The 22590-nt window shown below is 45.0% G+C and overlaps 1 protein-coding gene across 1 annotated transcript; it reads left to right on the top strand.

Annotated features, from left to right (window-relative positions):
* Nucleotides 1-4865: 4865 nt before the first annotated feature.
* Nucleotides 4866-20602, top strand: LOC104363360 (cholesterol 24-hydroxylase). Its single transcript, XM_042799162.1, has 15 exons — nucleotides 4866-5246; nucleotides 8582-8659; nucleotides 8942-9023; nucleotides 9572-9645; nucleotides 10304-10390; nucleotides 11067-11205; nucleotides 11816-11926; nucleotides 12723-12879; nucleotides 13198-13260; nucleotides 14354-14426; nucleotides 14855-14939; nucleotides 16750-16860; nucleotides 17125-17213; nucleotides 18097-18163; nucleotides 19031-20602. Exons 1-15 carry the CDS (start codon nucleotides 5065-5067, stop codon nucleotides 19190-19192), a joined length of 1560 nt encoding a protein of 519 aa, XP_042655096.1. The 5' UTR covers nucleotides 4866-5064; the 3' UTR covers nucleotides 19193-20602.
* The last annotated feature ends 1988 nt before the right edge of the window (nucleotides 20603-22590 follow it).

Raw genomic sequence — 22590 nt, 5'->3', positions numbered from 1 at the left:
CAAGTGAAGGGAGGTTAAGGTAATGTCTCTCCTATATTTGGTGAAAAATTCTGTACAGTCTTACTTTAAATAAGTTCATCTGCCTCACTATTTTTCACACTGTCTGTCACAGTAATAGTAAAAAAAAAGAGGGAGATCAGGTATTATTACCTGGCCATCAGAAGAACAAGATAGGTTTTGGAGGAGTACTTTAATTAATAGTTTGAAATCTGGTTATATTCCTCTGCCAGTGTTGCTCTGCGCTGGATAATGGTCTGCTGGCATTACAGTGTTCATATTCTGGGTTCAAACATATGCAAAATATGAGTTTGTCTGAACTCTCAGGCTATGGTAGACTCAATGTTAAGCTGAGCTGTAGTCATGCAGCAAGAAAGCCTGAGAATATACATTTTCTGTCCTGAACTTTACAATTCTTGGAGCAGAGAAGTTTATCTTTTGCACAATTAAAAGCCACACTTTTAATAGGCATCATTATTTTCCACAATATAGCGACTATGATCGCCACAAAATAGTGACTATGATGAGCAAATAGTGATCAGGTAGTGACATGAGATGATCAAAAGGAGGAAAGTGAAGGCATGCTGCATACAGATACAAAGGACATGTGGGACACAGTGCTTCCTGTGGGATTGCCCACATGTGGCAGAGCTGCTAGAGCTGGGCAGAAGGACTGAAATCCTTAAACAGCAGTCACTCCGTGGATTCCACCTGGATAGTGTTTCTGCCTAGGAAAGGAAGAAATGCCTAGTAAAACCAGTCCTGAAGTTTGCATTTCTGCTGGAGATGGATGAAGTGCAGTGCTCATGCTAGTCCCAGACCCCTACTAGTTCCATATGGACTTTTAGGCAGGGAGTGAGGTCTTAAGACTGTAAATTCTCCAGGAGAGGTACCAATTTAATGACCATGTGCATTTAACCAGTAGTACACAACAGATGGAGGCATTTAGCAATAAAATTAAAAGCTCTTTATTTAGAAATGTGTTTCATTGGTAAATTCTGACTGCCCCAGGATACCCAGCCCTCTGCGTGCTGCAGAAGGCATTTCCCAGCACAATAAATGTCTATGCTGTGCCTTTTCTTTGCTGTCCTCACTTCTAGCCTATATGATGCTGGATTGAGAGAGAGAGAGCAGTAAATGTTTTCAAACCTAAATAGCTGTGAAAAGACAAGCAAAAGAGAGCAGGAGTTTGGACAAACCCTGCGTCCCATCAATTTTTCAAATTCACCTTGTAACTTCACACCAGTTGATGGTTCCCAGCTCTCTGCTCTTCTGTTCAGTTCTTGCTTTGTTTATGAGAATATGCAAGTTGGCAAAATGTCCACGAGATGGCAGTTCAGTTCCCAGCAGAAAGGTGACAGAGAGAAGTTCAGTAGCCCCAAGCCTGCATTCCATCCTTCTTAGTGCAGTGTGTGCCTCCCGGGTGGATAATAAACATAACAGTGTGGTCCCTTGGTATCATGTCCTTCACTCAAGGGTGTAGAAAAACGTTAGCATACAAAAAAAGTTGTTATTAAAGCTTGTTAGAATACCAAAAAAAAAAAAAAAAAAAAAAAAAAGTTTTTATTAAATCTTATCTTTAAAGCCTGAAATATAAAGTAATTCCTGTGATCTACCCAGGCTGAATAAAAAGGGAAGGGAAGTTTATCAGCTGATAATTACATCTGCATGAAAAGATATATTCTGAGACCTTGCCTGTTCTAGACAGGGATCAGAACTATATTACATGGCCTCTCTATCCCATCAAAATGTATAAAATGCCAAATATTTTATCACTTCCCTGTGAACTGCTCACAAACAAGGTACAAGCAGGAATTTTCCACAGGAATTATTCTGAGAGTGATTTCAAATGAAAGAATACCTTGCAAATAGTTACAATCTATTCTTGAAATATGGTGAAAAAAAACATTGATGAAACTCAGAAAATCAGTGTTTCATCAGGAAGTTGAGTGGCTTTAAAGACATAGTTTCATTAGCTAGTTTTGGATTTTAAGCACTTTCTCTGGGTGGTGCTATTCTTGTGATTAGTTGTATCTTTCCTAGTGATGGGTATTTGTATCATGAGATCATGATATATATTGCCTCACCAGATGGGAAGGAATGTTAGCTTTTTTTCTGAAAACAAGAGGTTATAAAACTGTAGCCTTTACAGGCAAAAAAAAAAAAAAATCTAGTTTCAACTAAGATAAACAGAAGCAGTAGTTAGATAATATTGTTGGTCTTTGAGAACATAACAACAACATAATTTCCAGATTAAAAAAAATCTGTGCAAAAGCATATGTACCCAAAACAGAAGAGAAAATCATTTCAGGGTAGCTGCAATTATTTCAAACCACCGGTTCAAGAAAAATCAATGTTAAGATTACATGTAACAGAAACCCAAACAATATTTTTAAATATACAACCAGCTTTTGCTCCATTCTATACTGACAAATGGTTTCTAACATTTTGTACCATTTGACCACTATCACCAGTTAGTGTTTCTCTGAGGTTATAATGTGACATTACCACCGAACTCTTCTGCTATGCCATGTGAAGCCAGAAAGACAATGCTGGCCACCAAGCATGTCCAGCCAAGCCGCCCTGCCCACCCACAGGATGCAAGTCCATGGATGAAGTGATCAGGTGTATTTGTTCTCTTAGGATGCATCAGTTGTCCCTCCTACCCTCCACTAAGGACCATGGCCACCAAAAAGTAAAAGCCCAGGAGCTCCCAAGAGGCTTTCACAGCTTTCACAGTTTGATGACAACTTTCTGGTCCTTCTACCTCCCTGGGGACTCAGTGGGCTGACAGCACCCAACTCCTGCCCTGCCCAGGCCAAAAAACCCAGAGGTGGGCAGTCTTTGACCATGTCTGCTGGGAGACATGCTGGTTCCTAGGGACTTCAAAAGAAATTCCCTGTCATCCTCTACGGTCTGCAATACCAAAGCTTTCTTTAGCCTAGCTCACACTATAAAGCCAGTGCAACTTCTTTCATCTGCCTGGGTTTTGAGCATCTTGTGATCTGTGTTTCCATGGCAAATTTCGCTGAAGTTGGCCAGTAGGTGTTAGCCACTGGGTTCCTACTGGGCATGCATCCACACGGGAAGGCAGCATAAATAAGGCAGGAAGACAAGGCTGCTACAGGTGCTCCTTAAATTCCCCTTCACCACTGACTCCCTGCTGCCTCTGTGTCATTAACAGCCCATTCAAAATTATTTACAGTTTGAAAAAAAAAGGTAACAGAGATAAAAATCTCTCACCTTATACCAGCATGTGCTGTTGTTGCTTTGACAGCATTCTCTGCTCTCTCTGATTTGCTAGTTTCAAATGAAAGCAGAAATTGTGCAAGAAAACCAAGGAAACCCCACAGATTTTGGCCTTTTAGCACAGTCATTTCTTCAATTTGAAAACCAAAGTGAGCTGACTCTTGGAGGTGCCTGGCAGATGATCGCTGCATCAGATGGACAAAAACAGGGGGTGCCAGGAATTACATCCTCTCCTTCCTGCTGCGAAGAGGCACAGCCATATGGGAGCTTCAGTTGGAGGGGAGCAGGGAAAAGGCACCCCATTGGAAATGTCAGGGATGAAAAGTCCTGCAGCAGCCTCACATGGTGCTGAGAAATGTCAGAGATCCACAGGCAGCAAAACAGACATGATAAAAATCCAGGTAGCTTAGTACCTTGTCTCCAGCCAGTTGAGTAAGGCTTTTATGGAGAAAGAGTATGTGAATGGAGCTGTCTTGTGAAAGCCTGACAGGCAGGTGGTGTGCTGCTTTTCTTTAACAGGCAGCAGGGTGTCCTGTTTCTCCTTCCCTTGCCACAGCCAGAGTGGGGATGGTGGAGTGTCTGCTGCCTGGCATGCAAGGTGGGCAACCTCTGAAGGGGTAGAGTGGGCACAGGATTCAGGAGGCAGGGGCTGCAACATGGGGAAGGGGCCCCCATCTTTCCCTGGCTTCTTGTGAGACGATTTATTAATTTAACCTCCACAACAGATGTTGCAATTAGTTCCTCCATTTAGCAATTTGTTGTGAAAAATCTCTTCCTCTTCTAGATCTGCTGCTGGATCACTTCAGTGGCTGCCTCCTTGTTCCCAAATTATACAAAGTAATGATTAATTTGTCCCTATTCATCCCCAAACCACTGATGGCTTTCCAGACCCCTGTCATAACCTCAGTCATCCTTTTTTCAGTTTGCAAGCCATATCTCTTCTGTCTCTATTTCTAGGAGGAAAAGCACATGCAGTATGTATACACAGTGGTTGTACTTTAAATTTATAGAGTCCTCTATATACTAATACAGTCAAGCATCTTGTTTTGCTCACTCATCCATTTCTAATCACTGCCTGTGCTCCGCTTGCTTATTTGGTCTGTACTGAACATTAGGCTGATGTTTCCTGAACAGGTGCCACCACTGAATATGCGTGTATAATACACAGTTTATCTTTCCTCGTGCATTACTTTTCATTTACCAGAAATTAACTTCCACCATTTTATGCCTTGGTCCCTTGTGTCCTGTGATCCTTACACAATTTGTGACAGTCAGCTTTAGATCCCGTATTTTGAATAGAACTGTATCAGCTCTCATGCCCGTGCCCAGATGATGAACGAGTACATTGTATAACACAGGCCCCAAAGCAGACCGCTCTGAAAAATCTTCATCTATTGATTCCTACAGGCATCAAGAGTATATATTCCCTCTGCATCTTGCACTTTATACAGTTAAAAGTCAACGCAGAGCCTCTGCCTGTTTTGTGTTGCAAGAGCCTGGTTTGTCTAAGAGCCTTCAGCGATAAGCCTTATTTAAAACACTCTTGTAAACAAACGTATGCAGGTGCAGCACCCCTCCCGGCCTCCTCATGTAGTTGTGCGAAGCGCCACCTCCACCGCACGCACCTCTACATAAACCGCTACAGATCCAGAAGCAGCTCCCCGCGCAGCTGCACTCGGGCCCGCTGCCGGGCTCCGATAGCTCTCCGGGCCCGCGGGGTCCGCCGGGCTCTTTAAGCGGCCCCGCCCGGCCCTGCCCGCAGGCCTCCCCGCAGGCCTCCCCACCGCCGCGGCCTCTCCCGGCCGCGCAGGCCGGCCCATGTCCGGGGAAGGGGGCGGTGGGCCGGAGGCCGGTGCCGGCTGCCCGCGGGCGGTGGCGGCGCTGGGGACCGCGGCGGGGCTGCTGGCGGCCCTCTCCTTCCTGGCCTTCGGTCTGTACTGCTGCTACGTGAAATACATCCACGCCAAGTACGACCATATTCCCGGCGCCCCGCGGGAGAGGTAAGGGGCAGGCAAGGCCGCGCCGGCCCGGGGTGGGTTTTTCAGGCGTCTGCAGGGCGAGCCCCCACCGTTGGTGTCCCGGGGGCCAGGCCGAGCGGCAAAGCCTGCACCCCGGCTGCGGCCGTGAGGAAGGGACAGGGCAGAAAACAAACGCTCCGGCCTGTATCTCTGTGGGGCGACCTGCCCAGCCGGCCGGGCCTGGCGGGGTGCGATATGCTGGCCTGCATCCATCTCCCCCGAGGGTCACTCCAGCTGGCCACAGCGGCATGAAACGAGCGGTTTGGAGGTGCCCGTCAGAGCCGCGCGTTTGTTCGTGACGCCAAAGAGGGACGTGACAGGCAGTATCGGCCATGCAGGAGGGGTTCTCTGCACTGGACCAGCGCAGCTCCGAGAGGCACACTGACACGTAACTCCACCAGGCACCTTCCCTGCTCTCCTCATGAGCCAGGTGTTTGGCTTCTGCCCCAAAAAGCCTTGTTCTAAGTGATAAGGGGCAGTGAGAAAGCTGGTGGCACTGTCACAAGGAGACACAATTCTTGCAGGAGTGTGTGACCTTCCCATTCAACCTCACCTTTGGGTGCACATCCCCACTGTAACACACCACAGGAAGAGGCATTGCACGGACACTTTCTTACACAAACAGGGATAGCAGGTTTCGCTGCCTAACTCCCAAGTTTCAGCCTACCTGGGTAATCAGGGTCAGACACTAAGATTAGAGAGAGGATGGATCTTGTCATACCTGAACCTGCTTGTCCTTAGGCTTATTTCAAGGTGTGAAGTAGCACCTTAGAGTAATGTCAGTTCAAGGGATCCTGTGGCTGCTTTTCTGCCCCTGCTTCAGGGTTTGAAGCCTGATGTTGGTGATCAGCCTATAATCCTTCTCAGGAAGGTTTCCGGTACTGGTATGTCTAGGTGGAAGCTTGTATGTCATGCGAGCCCACAGTATTTCATAGCTTTTCAAAAGTTTAAATTGCCAGGGACAGTCCAAGACCCCCATTTCAGTATCTGTTGCACAAACACTTCCACTCCTAAGTGCCCAGGGTAAGGAAAATCAAATACCTCTACCTCTGAAAAGTGGTGTGTTCTGTGTGATGGTGGTCTCCCCAGTACAAGACATTGGCAAGCTGGTGAGCCCAGTGAAGGGCAGCCAGGATGCCCACGAGGCTGAGAGCTGGGCTTGCTTTCAGCTACGTAATGGGTGGTTATGAGAAGGTGGAGCCAGATTCTCCTTAGAGTTGCAAAATGAAGGACAAAGGGCAATGGGCACAAGTTGTCTCAAAGGAAATCCCAGTTTAGGTGCAAGGCAACACCCTCACTCAGGGTGCTCAAACACTGTCACAGGTGACTGGGCAAAGCCATAGCTCTGACGTTGACTGGCCTGGAGCAGGTGACTGGACTGGTGGTCTCCAGAGGTCCTTGCTAACCCAAATTACTCTGAAAGGGTAATTTCATCCAAATCTAAATACTTCTCAGCTGAAGCTGTATCTGGTAAACTGGAGAAGAGCAGCACCCAAAGCAAAGGCTGGCTTGTGTCCAGCTTGCTGCCCACGGGGACCAGCACCCAAGGTTGCCAAGGTTGTGGTCAGCAGACCTGCTCCCCATCCAGGCAGTCCACAGCCTGTATCCTTTCAAAGTGTTACTCTGTCCCAGATGAGTGACTTTTTATTTGCCCTTGGCTCTTTCCCTTTGATAAAAGCTTGTGAAAGCCTTATGTTAGTATGAAGTACAACAGGATCTTATCAAAACCTCAGACTTTGTCTAAGGTCTTATGGCTGGGTGATGACAAGGTTACATTAACACTCTTGATTTCCTGGACTGATTTATTTTATCACGACTGACACAGCACATCTCTAAAGGAGACTTGTGCAGAACAGGCTGGAAAAGTGAGTCCTAGTGTCTTTGTGTCATTTTTACCGCATGCATGACTCACCTGTGGAGAGGGGTTTGCTCCTTGTATCATATTAAAGATTTAATAACAAGAGATGGACAGAAGGGATTTATTTGCAAATACATGTTTTCAGATCATAGTGCCACATTGTTATATATCCCAAACCAAGCTCTTGCTTAGTTTTTCTGGTGGCATGCAGTAAGTAATTGGGACTTCTCATTAGCGGATTAGTGTTTTAGGCCTGTTGTAACACTTCAGTTAATTAGGTAGTGATGGGACAGGTGGTGAAAAATATCTCTGAGGATTCATGTGTCACACAAGGGGAGCCATGAGCAGGACCTTGCTTCGTGTGCTTCTTCCCGCATAAATGGGAGTTTATGCGTGATCTCTTCCTGCAGTGGTAAGTTGAGACACATCAGTAACATTGAATGGGGTAGCCCTGTTGCACAAATAAGGAAATTAAGGCGCAGATGCCCTGAATGACATGTTTAGAGCGGTTTCTAGAGGTTTTTCTAATGAAGAACTTGTCTGTTATATTTGGGGTTTTCACATCTTTTTGGAGTCCAGTTACAATGGAGGAGTCAAGTGAAGGATTAAAAGTTTCTGTAGGTACTAGGTAACTTTGAGTGCTTGTTATTTTAAGCATCTCCTGGTTCCAACAGAAATAAGAGCTTGTTTTTCTGCTATTTCATATTGAAAAGGGTGATAGCATGGCTGTCTGTCTCTCAAGTAGAAAACAGATCTTGAGCACAGCTGGTTTCATTTAGAGAGGAGCTTGGCCAAATCTTCAGATGTATGCAAAGCCAGTGGGAATTCTCTACTTGCAGCTGAAGGAAGGAATTTAACTTTTTAATACAGCTGTTGTATTTGAAGAGTTAACCTTTTTTATTAATTTCTGCAATTTCCATATTAACCAGTGATTATCCTTCTAGGTTGTCCTCTATTTTTCAGCATTTGAGGTGATACGGCTTTAGACAGGAGGAGACCATTCCTAATTTTACTCAGTTTAACACCATTGACAGAACTGAAGTGACACTTATCAGAGCTCAGCATGTATTAAAGAATATTTAATGCAAAAGTCTGTTGCATGTACAGAAACGTAATAGTTGCAGTTAAGATTCAGTCAGCTAGGAAAAGAGCAAAGCAGTTTGCTGGGATCTTCTACCTAGACCCAAACATCTCCTATAATACAGCAGCAAAAACCACCTTGTCCTGCATCTCTACGCTGGTCTTCCTGGCCACCCGAGTGCACTAGCCTGACCCCGGTCCCCAGCTTACCTGCTTGAGGGCTGGGCATTGTCACAGCTTAGGTGTTATTTTCGTATTTCCTTACAAGGAGGAAAACAGGAGCAACACTTATATCGCTTCACTGAGCAACAAGGATTACAGTCTATACAAAGCCCTATGTTGGCATCCTCGTGACAATCTTAACCTTAATTTTCTGCAGCTTTTTATTTGGACATCTGCCGATCTTGTGGAGAATGCTGAGGAAACAGGAGTTTATGCATGATCTCTTCCTGGAGTGGTAAGTTGAGACACATCAGTAACATCAGATGGGGTAACCCTGTAGCACAAACTCAGAAATCAAGACACGGAGGCCCTGAATTACATATTTAGCATCATTCACAAGGTTGGTAGAGAAGCTAGAGAGAGGAATGACCTTTGTCTTAATGGCTTTATTTGCTGAATTCTGCAGTAGTTCCCAGTACCTGCTACTTTGGTCCTTTGAGTTTATTAGGTCTGAAATGTTACATATTGGTGATTTGTACCATAATTATTTTTTTCCTTTTTCCTTCTCTTCTTATAGGGCAGAGAAATATGGACCTATTGTACGGCTTAATGCCTTTCACAGAGTCTCAGTAATGATTCTGAGTCCTGAAGGAGTGAAGGTACTACAAAATAAAGCTGAATCGACAGTGAGGCTCAGCCTGTCACTCCAGAAAGAGAGAGGGGTGCCTGACATTCAGGGCAGCACGGTGCAGCCAGCCTGTGCCTGCAGGGAGGGTGGCTCTGGCAGGGTTAGGAGGGTGAAGTGCTCAGCTCTCCGGGCTGTCCTGATTTATTTTATTCCTTGATCAGTTCATTTACTTTGTAACCTTTATTTAAGCAGTAGAGTGAGCATCCACCATTTCTGAAAAGCAAACTCTCTGCAAGAGCTTAATATCTCAAACGAGTGAGGCACAAGGGACTGAATTTATTCCTCTAAATCTTTGCAATAACCACAGAGTGATATTTCAGGTCATTGGACAAAAAGTGCTAGAGGCATGCAAAAGAAGCTAGCGGCATGGTAACGGGGGATTTGGGGCACACCAAATAATTCATCTAGTCTTCAGACTATTGCTACAGGAGGAAAACAGTGAATGTGTAAGTGGCTTTTTATGTTTTGTCTGAGAAATGGATCACACTCAGTATTCACTGACCTGAGATTTGATTTTAGGAGTTCTTGATGTCACCACAGTACCCAAAGGATCGTCTGGTGTACGGTCGTATCTACAGCTTATTTGGTGAGAGGTAGGTGAAACTCATCTGAAGCCATTGTGATCTGAAAATAAGTGAAAGATTAATAATATCACAGGCATGACACTTAGTTTGACTCTGACCATTTACCTTAGTGTAGGGATTAATGACTGATTCCAGACATACATAAGCAGCATGTACATATTAAATTATGTGTCAAGTCAAATGTCTTCCCGTCAGGAAGGAGGTTATATTGGAATTTTTTTACTTTGGTCATATATTTTTTTTTTCCCCTGTAGATGTTCAGTTAGTCTCAGAATAGTTTGCTCAAGACCATCATCAAACTTCTCACTTAGATTTTAGAGCACTGAATTATTCCTTAAGGCATGGGAGTTTCTATCTCCTAAGCACAGTAACAAAAAAGGGGATTTTTCTCTGTTAGCCTGAAGCTTTTAAAGATGTAATAATCCAATTATTTTATTAATTATTTGCGTAACAGCTGTAATGAATCAGCATCTTATTGGACTCAGCAGACCACACCTACCAGGCAAAACAGTGATGCAACAACTGTGTACTTAAAGCAGCATGGTGCTCCCAACACATGGAAGAAATACAAGAATGCAGATGTGGAAGCATTGTCTTTGTGACTACATATGGTTTGGCTGGCTCCCTTGCTGAGAACTGTTCCTTTCCTTGTTTTTGTAAACGCTAGGTTTCTAGGGAATGGCTTGGTAACTGTTTGCAACCACGAGCATTGGCACAAGCAGCGGAAGATAATGGATCCAGCTTTCAGCCGAACGTAAGGCAAATGTCTCTGGGATGGCCTAGCTGTTATTTCTACTGTATTTTCATGATCCCCCCTGTCATTGATCCATTATTTGATATTTAGAAAGAGAAGAAACCCACTTAGTGCCCAAATCATGTTTTACTCGGAGTTCAGCACACCATTTCCATTACAAGTATAATTTATCTAGACTTCCCAGGGGGCAGTGACACCCCTATGAGCTCAGTGATGTCAGAAAGGTCCCAGCATTGCGTCTCCGGGAGAGTGGTGATGACTGCCTTATGCTGTCAGAAAACAGACCTCAGGGGTTTCACCTGGGCAAGCCTCATCATTCACCTGAGTGATTCCCTATGGGAGAGATGGTGTGATTGATAAGCAGGGGATTGGTCTGGTTTGCCTGTGTGTGCTTTGATGCATTGTGTTTAGGGTCTATAGATAAAGTGTATTTGCTTCCACATGCACAGGCCAAAGCCCTTTGCCATGGCAGCTGTTGTTTACATGGCAGGATGAAGCAGGGCTGCTATAAGAATTCAGCTAATTTTATCGGTTCAATTTTTAAAACATTAAGAAATAATTATTACAAATAAAAAAAAATCTTTACAATTTTCTATGGAAAATAATGAAAGTATTTTTGCCTGAGCAAAGATGTCCTCTCCAGAGCCCCCATCGTTCATTTTTATTGATTATTCAGCTACCTGATTGGTCTGATGGGAACTTTTAATGAAAAAGCAGAGGAGCTGATGGAGAAGCTAGAGGAAAAGGCAGATGGAAAAAAAGAGTTCAGCATGCTGACGTTGATGAGCCGGGTGACTATGGATATCGTTGCAAAGGTACCAGCTGTCCATTTTCTTGTTTCTTCTGCAACTGGCAGGAAGGAATGGAAATAACGGGTACCAGCAGCAGGATGGGATCAGGAGCTGGAGCCAAGGAACAAGACCTTTACCCAGCAGTGCCAGAAGAGCCAAAAGACTAACTGTGCCACTTCCATTCAGGCTGAGCCGTAGGACGAGGCAGTTAGGGAAGGGTCTGCACAGCCAAGGTGTGGCCTGCAGGATGGGGACCCTCTGCAAAAGCCCTTACAGCCACATACCTCCCATCCCTCCATGCCAGAAGGGGCACACTGGTGCTGTTTCATGTGTGGATGTTGTATTATTACCATTATATGTTAGCATGAAGTCTGCCTTGTGCTGGCCTTTCCCTTCTGAATGCAAAACAGTTTCAGATGAATGGAGAGTAATAGCAAATGATTAATCCCCCCAAATAAGGAGGGGAAGTGTAATGTAGGTATTACCCTTCCCTTGCAGCCTCCTGCCAGGCAGGATCCAGCCTGAGGTATTTTTAGGAGAAAAGGTGGCAGTGTGAGGCTGTCCTGCCTTTTCACCCCAGCCCCAGGGAGCTAGGAGGATGCAACCAGTTGCCTTTTTCTTTCCTGCTCCTCAGGTAGCCTTTGGCTTAGAGTTAAACACACTGAGCGATGACCAGACACCTTTCCCACATGCTGTGACTGTGGTTTTGGAGGGAATGACCAAGGCACGCATCCCCTTCTTGCAGGTCTGTATGCTCTTCACTTCAATCCTCTCTCCTGGCGTCCAGCTGGAGCCTGTGCTCCTGTGAGGGTTAGCAGGCTGGAGCTGTGCAAGGTCCATATATGATGGGGAAACAGTCATCAGTAGCTCTTTCCCTCCAGCATGCATCAAGATAAAATTCATTCATGCTTTAAAACAATTCCAAAATAACATTAACATTTAATGCTTCCTTTTCTGTCTTTCTGCCTTCTGTTGCCCCCTGCATGTGTCATCTTCTCGTATGATTTTACACTTTCACACCCATCACTGCAAAAATTGAGTTTTTTGCCATTTCTCCAAGAAGGTTGGCAGCCTTCACTCACTGTGGAAGAAACATGAACATGCTTACCCTAAAAAAATACATATCTTTCAACTCAAGTTCATTATGGATGTAATATGAAATATTTAAGTTAGAAATCATTCCATAGTTTCTCATGAAAGCAGTACTTCTGGCTTTTAGAGCTCCTGTTTTCCTTTTTGGACCCAGAGGTGAGATTGTGTTGCATGTTGCAGTTCCTTTCCATGGAAAGGTGAGGAATTTTGCTCATGGTGCCCAAAACATCAATTCTAACAAGGCAGGACATCAGCATGCACAGATTGAAATATTTCTCACTTCAGCCCAAACCCTTCACCTTGGGGACATTCACTTTGTTCTGTGGAAAGCAGACGCTTTTGTGACAAATGTCATTTAGTAGAAAGCAAGGTGCTCACTTGAAAAATAACACTGGCAATATTTTTCACCATTGAAAGGAATAAAATGACTGAAGAAATTCTGTATACAGTATATACCAGGGAAACGGAAGCTGGTAAAGGAGGTCAAGGAGAGCGTGAGGCTGCTGCGGCGTGTGGGGAAGGAGTGCATTGACCGAAGGAGGGAGGCTGTTCAGAACGGGAAGGAAGCCACACTGGATATTCTGACACAGATACTGAAAGGAGATGGTAGGGGACACGTTGCTGTTCGAATTTTTCTGTGGCATGTTTTGCCGTGAGGTTTTGGGAGGATTGTTATGGGGATCTGAACTTTGATCCTCCTTTAATGTCTTTTTCACACTGAAGATAGTGAAAGTTGCTTTGAAAATTCCCTGTTTCTTTGTGTTGGATCAAACATTGGTTGCAAGTCACCACTAAGTTGCCCACTCAGCATCCCCTTCCAATGCCACCTCAGTCAAAATGTGCAAAACTGGTCAGAGCATTCTGGCTGTTCCAGCTGGGACATAAGGGCCTTTTGTAATCTCATTTGCTTTTTTCTCTTGACAGCTCTGGAGGAAACTAGAGATGATGAAAACATCCTGGATAACTTTATCACTTTCTTTGTTGCGGGTTGGTAGCTATTTTAGTGCTTGCATATGTCCTGTGGGACACTACTCATTCTTGGGCGGTCTACAGGGTCATGGTGAACATCCTTGCTCACTCCATGTGATGATACTGTAGCCAGGAGTCACTTGGTTGGAAGACAACACTGTTACACTGGCGTAGGACCAGCTGGGCGAGGTTTTCTCAGAGGCAAATGATGTGTTATCCTCCTTCAGTTGTATCAGCACGGCAAATAATGCCAGGCCAGTGGTTTCCAACCTGTGGTGCAGAGGGTAGTGCTGCCTGGTGGGGTGCAAGGCTATTCCTTATGGAGTTCTGGCTCTGCCTCCCAGATCCTGCTAAACCCCGCTGAAAGCATCTGTAACACATTCCACGTGTCCTTATGTCACCTCACCCACACAGTTAAATGCCATTCTTATCTTAAAGAGCATTAGTTAGCTTGGTAGGTGAGGGCACTGTCAAGCCTGTCAGAAAAAGCGGGGGCCAGGATGATATGTGAGGTAAACAAGGTAGAAAAATCAATCTTGCAAGCCAGTAGGATTTAGGTTCTTAAGAAGGTGAGGTCAAAACATTGCTCTTTCACAAGAAAGATATTACTGCAACAAACACATCTTTGCAGAAATCTATTTTCTGTAATGCTTTAAAATAATACATATTCCTATCCATGAAAAAATGAAAACCAGCCATGTACAGCATGCATTTCAAAGGAAGATGGTTAGAAGCTCTGTTTTCCCTCAAAACCAGTAAACCCTTGCTTCTCAGCAGAACTGTGTGTCCCATAATATGACAAGGCAGATATTGAACCTCGCTGGCTCTTCTGTTAGGGAGCTCACAACCAGTAGGTGCTGTATGCAGCCACTGCAGCGAATTGAGCAAGACGGTTCGTATCTTTACCAGCTATGTCTTGTTCTTGTCATTCTTGAAAGCTCCTAATGTGGAATTTACATCCCTTTTAGTTTTTCCTTTAATTTCTAGCATACTTGAAACAAAACATTCAGGGCCTGACTTTCAAAGTTTCCTGTTCACAGTCACACTAGTAGGCCATCTTTGTATCATTATTATTTCATACTAACCTTTAAACTGATTTTTGGTGTCATAGGTCATGAAACCACTGCCAATCAGCTGTCATTTACAGTAATGGCACTGGCTCAGCATCCTGAAATACTGGAAAGGTATGTGCATTCCAATTTGCAAGTCCAACTTGCTGTTAATTTCAAGGTGAACTTAAGGATTATTGAAAATTCAATTCCCAATAAATTCTAACCTTGCTTCCAAAATAAACAGTTTCATAGACCCAGTATACCTAGAATTTAAAAAAACCCTTAAGATTAATTATTTCAGTTTCATCTAGGTGGGTTTTTTTCCAAAGCCTTTATACATACTAGTCCCAAATCCTACCCGATTGGAGTGCACTGTACACACATTGCTTCATCCAATATGAGGCACAAGTTCAGGCAGGCTGGCTGGGAATTAGTAGGCATTTTGCCTGCAGGTGGGAGTCAAAGTCCAACTCAGTGTCTGGAAAGTAAAAAATGTAATTTATCAACTTGCTTAACAAGAAGTGGGTGTCTGCAGCTAACATTTTTTAATTTAACTGCAGGCTTCAGGCTGAAGTGGATGATGTTCTTGGTGCCAAGAGAGATATTGACTATGAGGATCTTGGCAAACTCACCTACTTATCACAGGTACTATAGGGGTGAGGTAAAATACCAGACAGAGCTGTTTGGTAGCACCTCTGTCACGTCATGGAGGAGCCCCACACTTTTAAAATTTTAAGAACACTGCCAAGATTTGATCCTGATGGCTTTCGTCCCCAGAGAGTGAGCAAGCAGGTACCATCAGCCATTTGTAGAAGCCCGGCCTTGTTGGGAAGGATGCTCCTCAAATTTCTTACCAAAACCCCACACGATTACTTCACTGCTTTCCTTAATTATTATCAAGCTGGGAGCTAGAGCAGAGTTGCTTAATACCTGTTTAAGCTGAAACCATAGCTATATTTTAAAATGAGTTTGCAACTTTGAGCCCAACCTGTGTGTGAACCCCATGTGCTTCCCAAACTCACAGCTCTGGTTTTGCTTGATATTAAATCATTTCCAGCTATGATCTCACCATGTACCATAGGACACCCAAAAATAATGACTGGTTTTTGTAATTTCAGTTTTTTACTATTCAGTCTTCAAACCTTCTTCGGTCACTTGAGGATGGAGAGAGAGTTTTGTCCTAAAAGAGGTCTTGCATATAGAAGTGCCAGTTGGTAATGAACTGCAAAGCCAGGGCTTGGCTACTTGCCGGTCTTTGTGTTGCGTATCCTTTTACAAGATGGGGGGAGACCATCAGGAGAGGCTGAAATCACAGTCCTGGCAGCTATTCTGCTTAAATTTCCCTGTGATGTTAGTAGTCTGCCATGATTACTTTTCTCTTAAACTGTCTGCCAAGGTGGGTGATGGTGTTTTAGCATTTTCCATATCCCATCCCACAAATCACTGTTCTTTGGCAGCGGATAGATTTCAAGGGTGTATTTCTTATAAAGAAAAGGCATCTCTGTGTGATTACAGAAATCAGCAGGTTTCCGTGGACTTCTTCAAACACCATCACAATTATACCACTCCAATTAGGATGAGGTATCTAAGCTTTTCAGTTTTAAGACAGATCACATGAGAGCCTCTCAAAGCAGATCATTTATTTAACAGAACAAGCTTGGATCTGTACAACTAAAATCACAGTCAGAGCCAGTCCATCACTGGAGTATCAGAGACCATGAGTCTCTTCTCCTGTTGCTCAGGCAATTCTGAATCCTTTTGTCCATGCTGCTTTTTCATTAATCCACCCGTGCATACACACTGTTAATTGCATTTGCAGTGCGATGCTAATGTGCACTGTTAATTAGGTTTCATTTTGATGAAATAAGCCATTCTTACAGCTCACTGCCACCAAAAGAAATGGTCTCATTCCATTTTTTTTTTTTCACTGTTCCCTGTTCATTTTCCTTCACTAGGTTGTTTTTTGTCATTTTGGTGCTCTGACCTGGCTCAGCTCCCCAAGCAGCAGCAGCAGGACAAAGGCAGGAACGGGAACGCAGGGCTGAGAGTGGGAAGGAGGTGGGAGCAACCACCCATCCTCATGGCAGCCAGTGCCAAAACCAGCTCATCGGGAGCATGAGACTTCATGTCTAGATATTCTCTTTGAATTTGCTTCCTAGTACTTTTTGACGTAGCTGTTGACCTGACTTGAGGTGTTAGATCTGTTCGATGCATGGCATCTCTAGTGGATTTTGCTTCTTTTTCTCTGTATTGTAGCAGTCATAAGAAAGAATGAGGCCTGAAGGAGATGACTTATTTTGCCCACAGGATTCCAAGGCAGATACACCAGCATCTGTTCCACAAGTCAAAAGCTCCTATTTAGCCAAAGTGAAAGGCCATAGGGAGGTAATTAATTTTTTTCCTGCTTCCTACACCGTATTAACTAACTGACCTTTTGTGCTTTTTGTGGACTCAGGTTTTGAAGGAATCACTGCGGCTGTACCCACCTGTCCCAGGGACAGTGCGCTGGATGGAGAAGGAGCATGTCATCAGTGGTGTCAGAATTCCTGCAAACACAGTGCTTGTTGTGAGTGCTGTCTACCATCAGCAGCTTTTAGCTGCTGCAATCTATCTGAACATAAGAGGTCTGTGTATCAGAGAGCCAAAAGCCTTCCTGGGTATATTTCTACTGGCCTTTCTGAAATTTTGGCCAAAACTGGGATGCGAATTGGGTCTCTGGATTGGTTTTGCCTGGGGATTAAATGGCAGTTATGGTTTTGTACTTGGGACAGCAAAGAGGCATTTTCAGTGTGCTGCTCCTGACTAATGCAAATGAACTCTTTCTTGACAGTTCAGCACTTATATAATGGGAAGGATGGAGAGATATTTCAAGGATCCACTCACTTTCAATCCAGACCGATTTAGCAAAGATGCACCTAAGTGAGTTTCTTTTTACTCCCAGGTTATTAAGTACGTAGTAAGGAACCACTACAGGAAGAGATTTCAAGGGGAAAAGAAAAGTAAAATAAAACATTTTTCCATTCAAGTATGAGTAACAGTAAATCCTTATTTGGATGCAGATAGAGAGTGATCATGTTCAACTTTTGTTCAGAAGTTCTTTAGACCACATGATACCTTACAAAAAAGACCAGTTCTAATGTTACTGTATGTTTATATTGAGGTGAAAGTTCAATACAAACATTGCTCAGTGCAATACAAACATTTAATGCGTGACAGCCATGTCCCCAGGATGCTCGAAGTGTCTCCACATTAGAGAGGGGACAAGGGGCTGAGGGACAGAAGATGCTGTTCAGCCACATGGACAGGCAGCCTAAGTCTAATCAGTAGGTGGGAGTGCAGTAGGAGGGACCAGTGACCTAAGCAGTTGGTGCTGATCCCAGCATCTAACTACTTTGTGAGTCAGGGGCTTTACTTCAACCTGTTAGTCTCGTTTCCTGAACCACATACCCCCTCACATGGTTCAGAGCTGCCCAAAGGAGCAATAATTGGGTGGATCATTATGTCCTTACAACAGCCTGGAGAGCATTTAGAGTATGCTTGACATTCAGCTTTGAAGGAAGGTTTGCACGCACCAAAACAGCTCTGTGAGCTGAGCCATATAGTAAGTGGAGATGATGAGGAAACATGCTGCAGAGCTATATTGCTGCTCTGAAGAAAAAAAATGTTAATTTGGAGATTTTCTTAACAAGTCAGCTAGGTGAGGTAGTATTTAGACCATTTCCTTGCTGCTGTGATGAAATATTTGCTTGTTTCTTTACAACCAAGCTGTCAGAGTGACAGTTCTGAACATTTTTCTTTGCAGGCCATATTACTGCTATTTTCCATTCTCTCTGGGACCCCGATCCTGCATCGGGCAGGTGTTTGCACAGGTAAGCAGAGGCCTGGAATGACGCTTCATTAGCAAGCTTGGGGTGTGCTGGCCGTGGCTGGTGGTGGGGAACCAAGGGCCATGCTGATGGTGCACTGACCCTCTTTGCTCTCGAGGTAGGATCCCCAGCGTGCCCACAACAGGGCATCTCTCAAACACTATCATGTGAGCAGGAGTACGTGTACTGAACTGATCCCACGTCACCCATGTGCACATACAGCCAAGCTGTCTGCAGGGGAGGGGACAGCAGGCTGCTCTCCCTCTGAACTGTTTTGGGTCACCCAGATTGAATCCAAACCCCCTGGTGGGAATCCCAGTCAACATCCCTTTGCAGACACAGGATGGGTGTACAGGGGCTCTTAGGGACTGTCCCGTGGCTGCAGCTGGCAGAGTCAAGGGAGGGAAAACATCAGCTGGCAGAAGGGCACAAGCCAAGGCTGTCACTGAGAAGGTGAGGAGGGGGCTGTGTGGATGGGAGGAACAATTTAAGGAAATACATGAGCATGGCAGCATTTCAGAAGGGTGATAGGAGGCCAGCTCTTTGGGTATGTGCTGTGAGTTCATCTAAGCACCAGTGCTCAAAATCTTCAGGTTAGAGTGCTTAGTTTTACACTCTGATTTCCAAAATGGGGTTAATGCACAAACGCAAGGACCGATCTTAGTGCCTGTCTGTTGTCATCAAATCCAGGAGGCCACAGGTGACAACTCTTCCTGCCCAAACTCAGCCAGCTGCATTGAGAGGAACATTTAACTTTTAAATCTCTATATTGACAAAGTAGAATGGCATAATACACTGACTTCAAGTAGTAGGTGCAGTCAAAGCTGTATTTGCTGTCACTGATGATGAGTTTGCTTTTCTTCTTAACAGATGGAGGCTAAAGTGGTGATGGCAAAGCTGCTGCAGAGGTTTGAATTCCAGCTGGTACCAGGGCAGAGTTTTAAACTCTTGGATGCTGGAACCCTGAGGCCACTAGATGGAGTAATGTGTAAATTAAAGCCAAGGGTCCCTGCAGGAGCCTGCCAGGCCTGACTACTCGGGAAAGGGGCATGACGTGGTAGTGGTAGCATTTCTTCTGAATTTGAAGATCTTCACAGTAATCGAAGGCTAGATTTTGCAGGCCCCTTTAGAGTATTACTAGACTGAAATTTCTCGTAGACTTCCTCATAATTTACTAAAACAAACTTCAGGAGAGTCACTTTGAGTGACTGAGTATCTTTGATCTGGAAGTATACCTGGAATTGCGAAGCCTGTTATTTCCCTGGGGGACTCTTTGGTTCTGACCAGACTTGGAAAAGAACATCCTTTCACTGGAATATCCCTGGAGCTCCACACAATCCTACACTCAAATCCCAACTGATAGTTTCCACTAACTTGACTTATAACACAACATGGTCTAAGCAAGCCCTTGTTTGGGGAATTTCATAGTAGAGCTCAAGGTTTGGGCTGAACGTGGGAAGATAAGTTTAGAGCCATTCTCTTGGTTAAATTAATTTTCCCCTCATTCCTCTACATGAGAAGAATGATAGGAGCAATCTGGAACAAAAATCAGACACTTTGGCCACTATTTTTCCCTGTTGCTTCTGCCTCATTTTTCTTTAGTCTCCTACTTCCAATATTTTTCAGAGTGTAGATTCCCAATCCACGCTGTAGAAAGGGGTTTTCCTACTCCTCCTACCCCTCCCCACAGCCCATGCTTATTCTCCTGAGATGCTGTTCTTTTGGGGGTGGGTCTTGCTGGGTTCATTTTAATCTGGTTCATTTTTCCCATCTGGCTCACCGCAAAGGTACATGAATGCTTGGACCAGGTGGTCTAGTAGGTACAGCGGGGTTGGAAGTAAGTACCTGGAACCAAATGCTGCTTAAAATTATATTGCTGCTGAAGAAACACCCGTGCAACTTGAGACAGAGGCAGGAGGAGGTCCTGCATCCCCTTTTTCTGCAGCTGTGCCAAAATTGTTGGCAGCATGCAAGCTTGCAGCCTGGCTCTGCTAGGGAAAAAATGATCATGTGAAAATGCCACCTTCTAGAAATAGGTGGATATTTAATATGAGTTTGGGCCCTGAAATACAAATTCAAGACATTTGGTGCTGCCACTGTTATTTCTTACCTGTTTGAATTAAAAGGGTAAGAGCCTGGTCTGTTCAGTGAAGTTCCCACAGTGGTTTCCATATCAGCAGAGAAGCATCCCAGAGCTTTCCCCGATTCTGCTACTGCTGTGCACAATCTCACTCAGTGCAGCAGTGGGATAATAAGCCAATAAGGTTGATGTGGATTTCGATAACATTATAGAGTGTATTAATATGACTTATACCAAGAGGTACCAATACTTGTATTGCTAGGCAAGGTTTAGTCCATCTGTTGGTAGACCAGCTCTTCAATCCTTTGTGCTGAAGATCTGTTTATATCCTCCCAGATGTTAATAAAATCTGATTGGGAAAACAGGACTCTTCAGCTGGTTGTGTGCTCCTGGGAGCTAATGTGGTTGGGAGCAGGATGCTCGATGCCAGTCAGGCTGGATGTGTTAGTGGTGTAAAAAAAGGCTAAAGCCTGAGAATATGTCAAAGGGAGGGAAGAATCTCAGCTGTGCAGGGAGTGGTGGGGAAGCTGTGAACAGCGCACAGACAGCTCGACAGACAGGTTGGCAAACCACGCTGTGGAGCTGTGAGACGCCACCACACAGGCTCTCTGCTCTGCACTACTAATGAATGAGTTGAGATGCATTAGTTGCACAAACACGTATTCCCTTCTGCTACCTCTGCAGTGGGGGCAGGCACCTCCAAGGAGGGCTCAGAGGGGGTAGTAGCATGTTAAAACCCTGCAGTGAGTTTTGTCATACCTCATCTGCCCGAGATCCGTGCTTCCTTCTCTCAGACGATGCTCTTCCTGCTCTCTCGGCAAGCCCAAATGCCATCCAGCTCTCCAGGGACTGCTGACACAGGCCTCTCTCCTGTTCCCACTCCCAAGAGGTCTTGCCAGACTGTTGCCTGTCAATGCAGATCACCTTCCAGCAGATGGCAAGCTCTCCTTGTCGATGCACCCAATGGGAACAGCATTTCCCAGCCTTGAGAGCTCCTTTTAAACTTTTCCAGCATGTCATACTGCAGGAGTGGATGATGCACTGTGATATGCAAACACCCTGCAGTGTTCTTGAGGTTTCATCTTGCACCCCCAGCCAGGAGGTGATCCCTTGTCCGCCAGAAAAAAAAAAGGAGCACGTTCAGAAAACCTGCTCCTTGGGACCCTGTTTGACAGCCAGGTGCTGGCATGGGCCCTGACAAACCCTGTTGAGAAACTTCAGGGCAGAAGTGCTCAGGGAGACACAGCTGTGCCTCCCATGGGCTATGAAGAGACCTGGGGCCTGTGGCTTTCTTGAACACCACAGGAAAGGACAGTTTCTACCTATTCTAGGGAAGAGAAACACATTATTTCACTTCTGAGACAAGCAGTCGTTATCTGCGCCAAGCAGTCTGCTAGAGATTGTGGCCAGTAAGGCAAAAAAGCAGAGCAAGGTCTGTCTCCCCAGTGCTCTTCCCAGTTGCTTGTAGGAAAGTATCATACCTGCAGCTAATTTTCTTCTTATCCTTTTCCTGGCTCTTGGACAAAGCAAAAATCTGGAAACAGCTGGTGGGGTGATTTTTCCCTGGGTGCCACCCAGGCAGGGCCGAGTGCAGCCCTGTGTGGCGTGCCTCCAGGCTGGATGCAACAGGGTTTATACGGACCAGCAAAGCCAGGCTGCTCAGGACAGCTCCTGCACTGGGACCCTGCAGGTAAGAGCCTGCCCTCCAGCAGCTCCTCTTGCTTTCACCCTGCCCCAGATTTGCACGCCTGCAGACAGGCAGGAACTCTTTAGGGCCAGCCAGAAGTTCAGCTGGCAGGAGTCACGGTAAGCAGCTGGCCCCAAAGATGAGGGCACCTGTGGCGACACTCATTCCGCAGAGTCATTATCAGAGGTGTCTTAAGTCTTCCTCATGTTCTGATGGCTGGCTACTGCAGGTTTCTTTGATCCCCCTCCCAGACCTATAAACTCTTTGCTTCCCTCTTCTGGATTGATGCCCAGGACTTTCATGTACGTGCTCAGAGTCAGGACTTCCCCCCACACTCCTGGATTTCTTCCCAAGTTTTTTATGCTAACACGAGAGCTTGATCTTGCCCCTCTTAGATCAGTGTCATAGACGAGAAACAGGGGAAGCTGCCTGCATAAGGACACTACAATCTTTCCAGCATCTCAGTAGGGTCATTTTAAAGTTTCTTCATCTTCCTGCCAATGCCAATACTTTGGTCTGCTCTGCAGGACACTTGATGACATTATTTGTAATTAATCACTGCCTGCCTGTTCTGTGGTAAGGTTTGGAGGCAGCGCCCAGGTGACACTGAAGCCAAAGGGGGGCCCTTTATTCTGTTTTATTCCCTGTGAGCTCAGTTTCTTG

Source organism: Tyto alba, unplaced genomic scaffold, assembly GCF_018691265.1.
Source record: "Tyto alba isolate M040663 unplaced genomic scaffold, T.alba_DEE_v4.0 Super-Scaffold_29, whole genome shotgun sequence".
Taxonomy (NCBI): Eukaryota; Metazoa; Chordata; class Aves; order Strigiformes; family Tytonidae; genus Tyto; species Tyto alba.
This window is presented reverse-complemented; position numbering and strand designations above follow the sequence as displayed.

What these genes read in the sequence shown, in the direction of transcription:
- LOC104363360 (XM_042799162.1), top strand. Translation starts at nt 5,065, where the DNA reads ATGTCCGGGGAAGGGGGCGGTGGGCCGGAGGCCGGTGCCGGCTGCCCG. An exon ending in CCCGGCGCCCCGCGGGAGAG is followed by an intron (nt 5,247 to 8,581) that starts GTAAGGGGCAGG and finishes AATTTTCTGCAG; the next exon opens with CTTTTTATTTGGACATCTGC. An exon ending in CATCCTGAAATACTGGAAAG is followed by an intron (nt 14,427 to 14,854) that starts GTATGTGCATTC and finishes ATTTAACTGCAG; the next exon opens with GCTTCAGGCTGAAGTGGATG.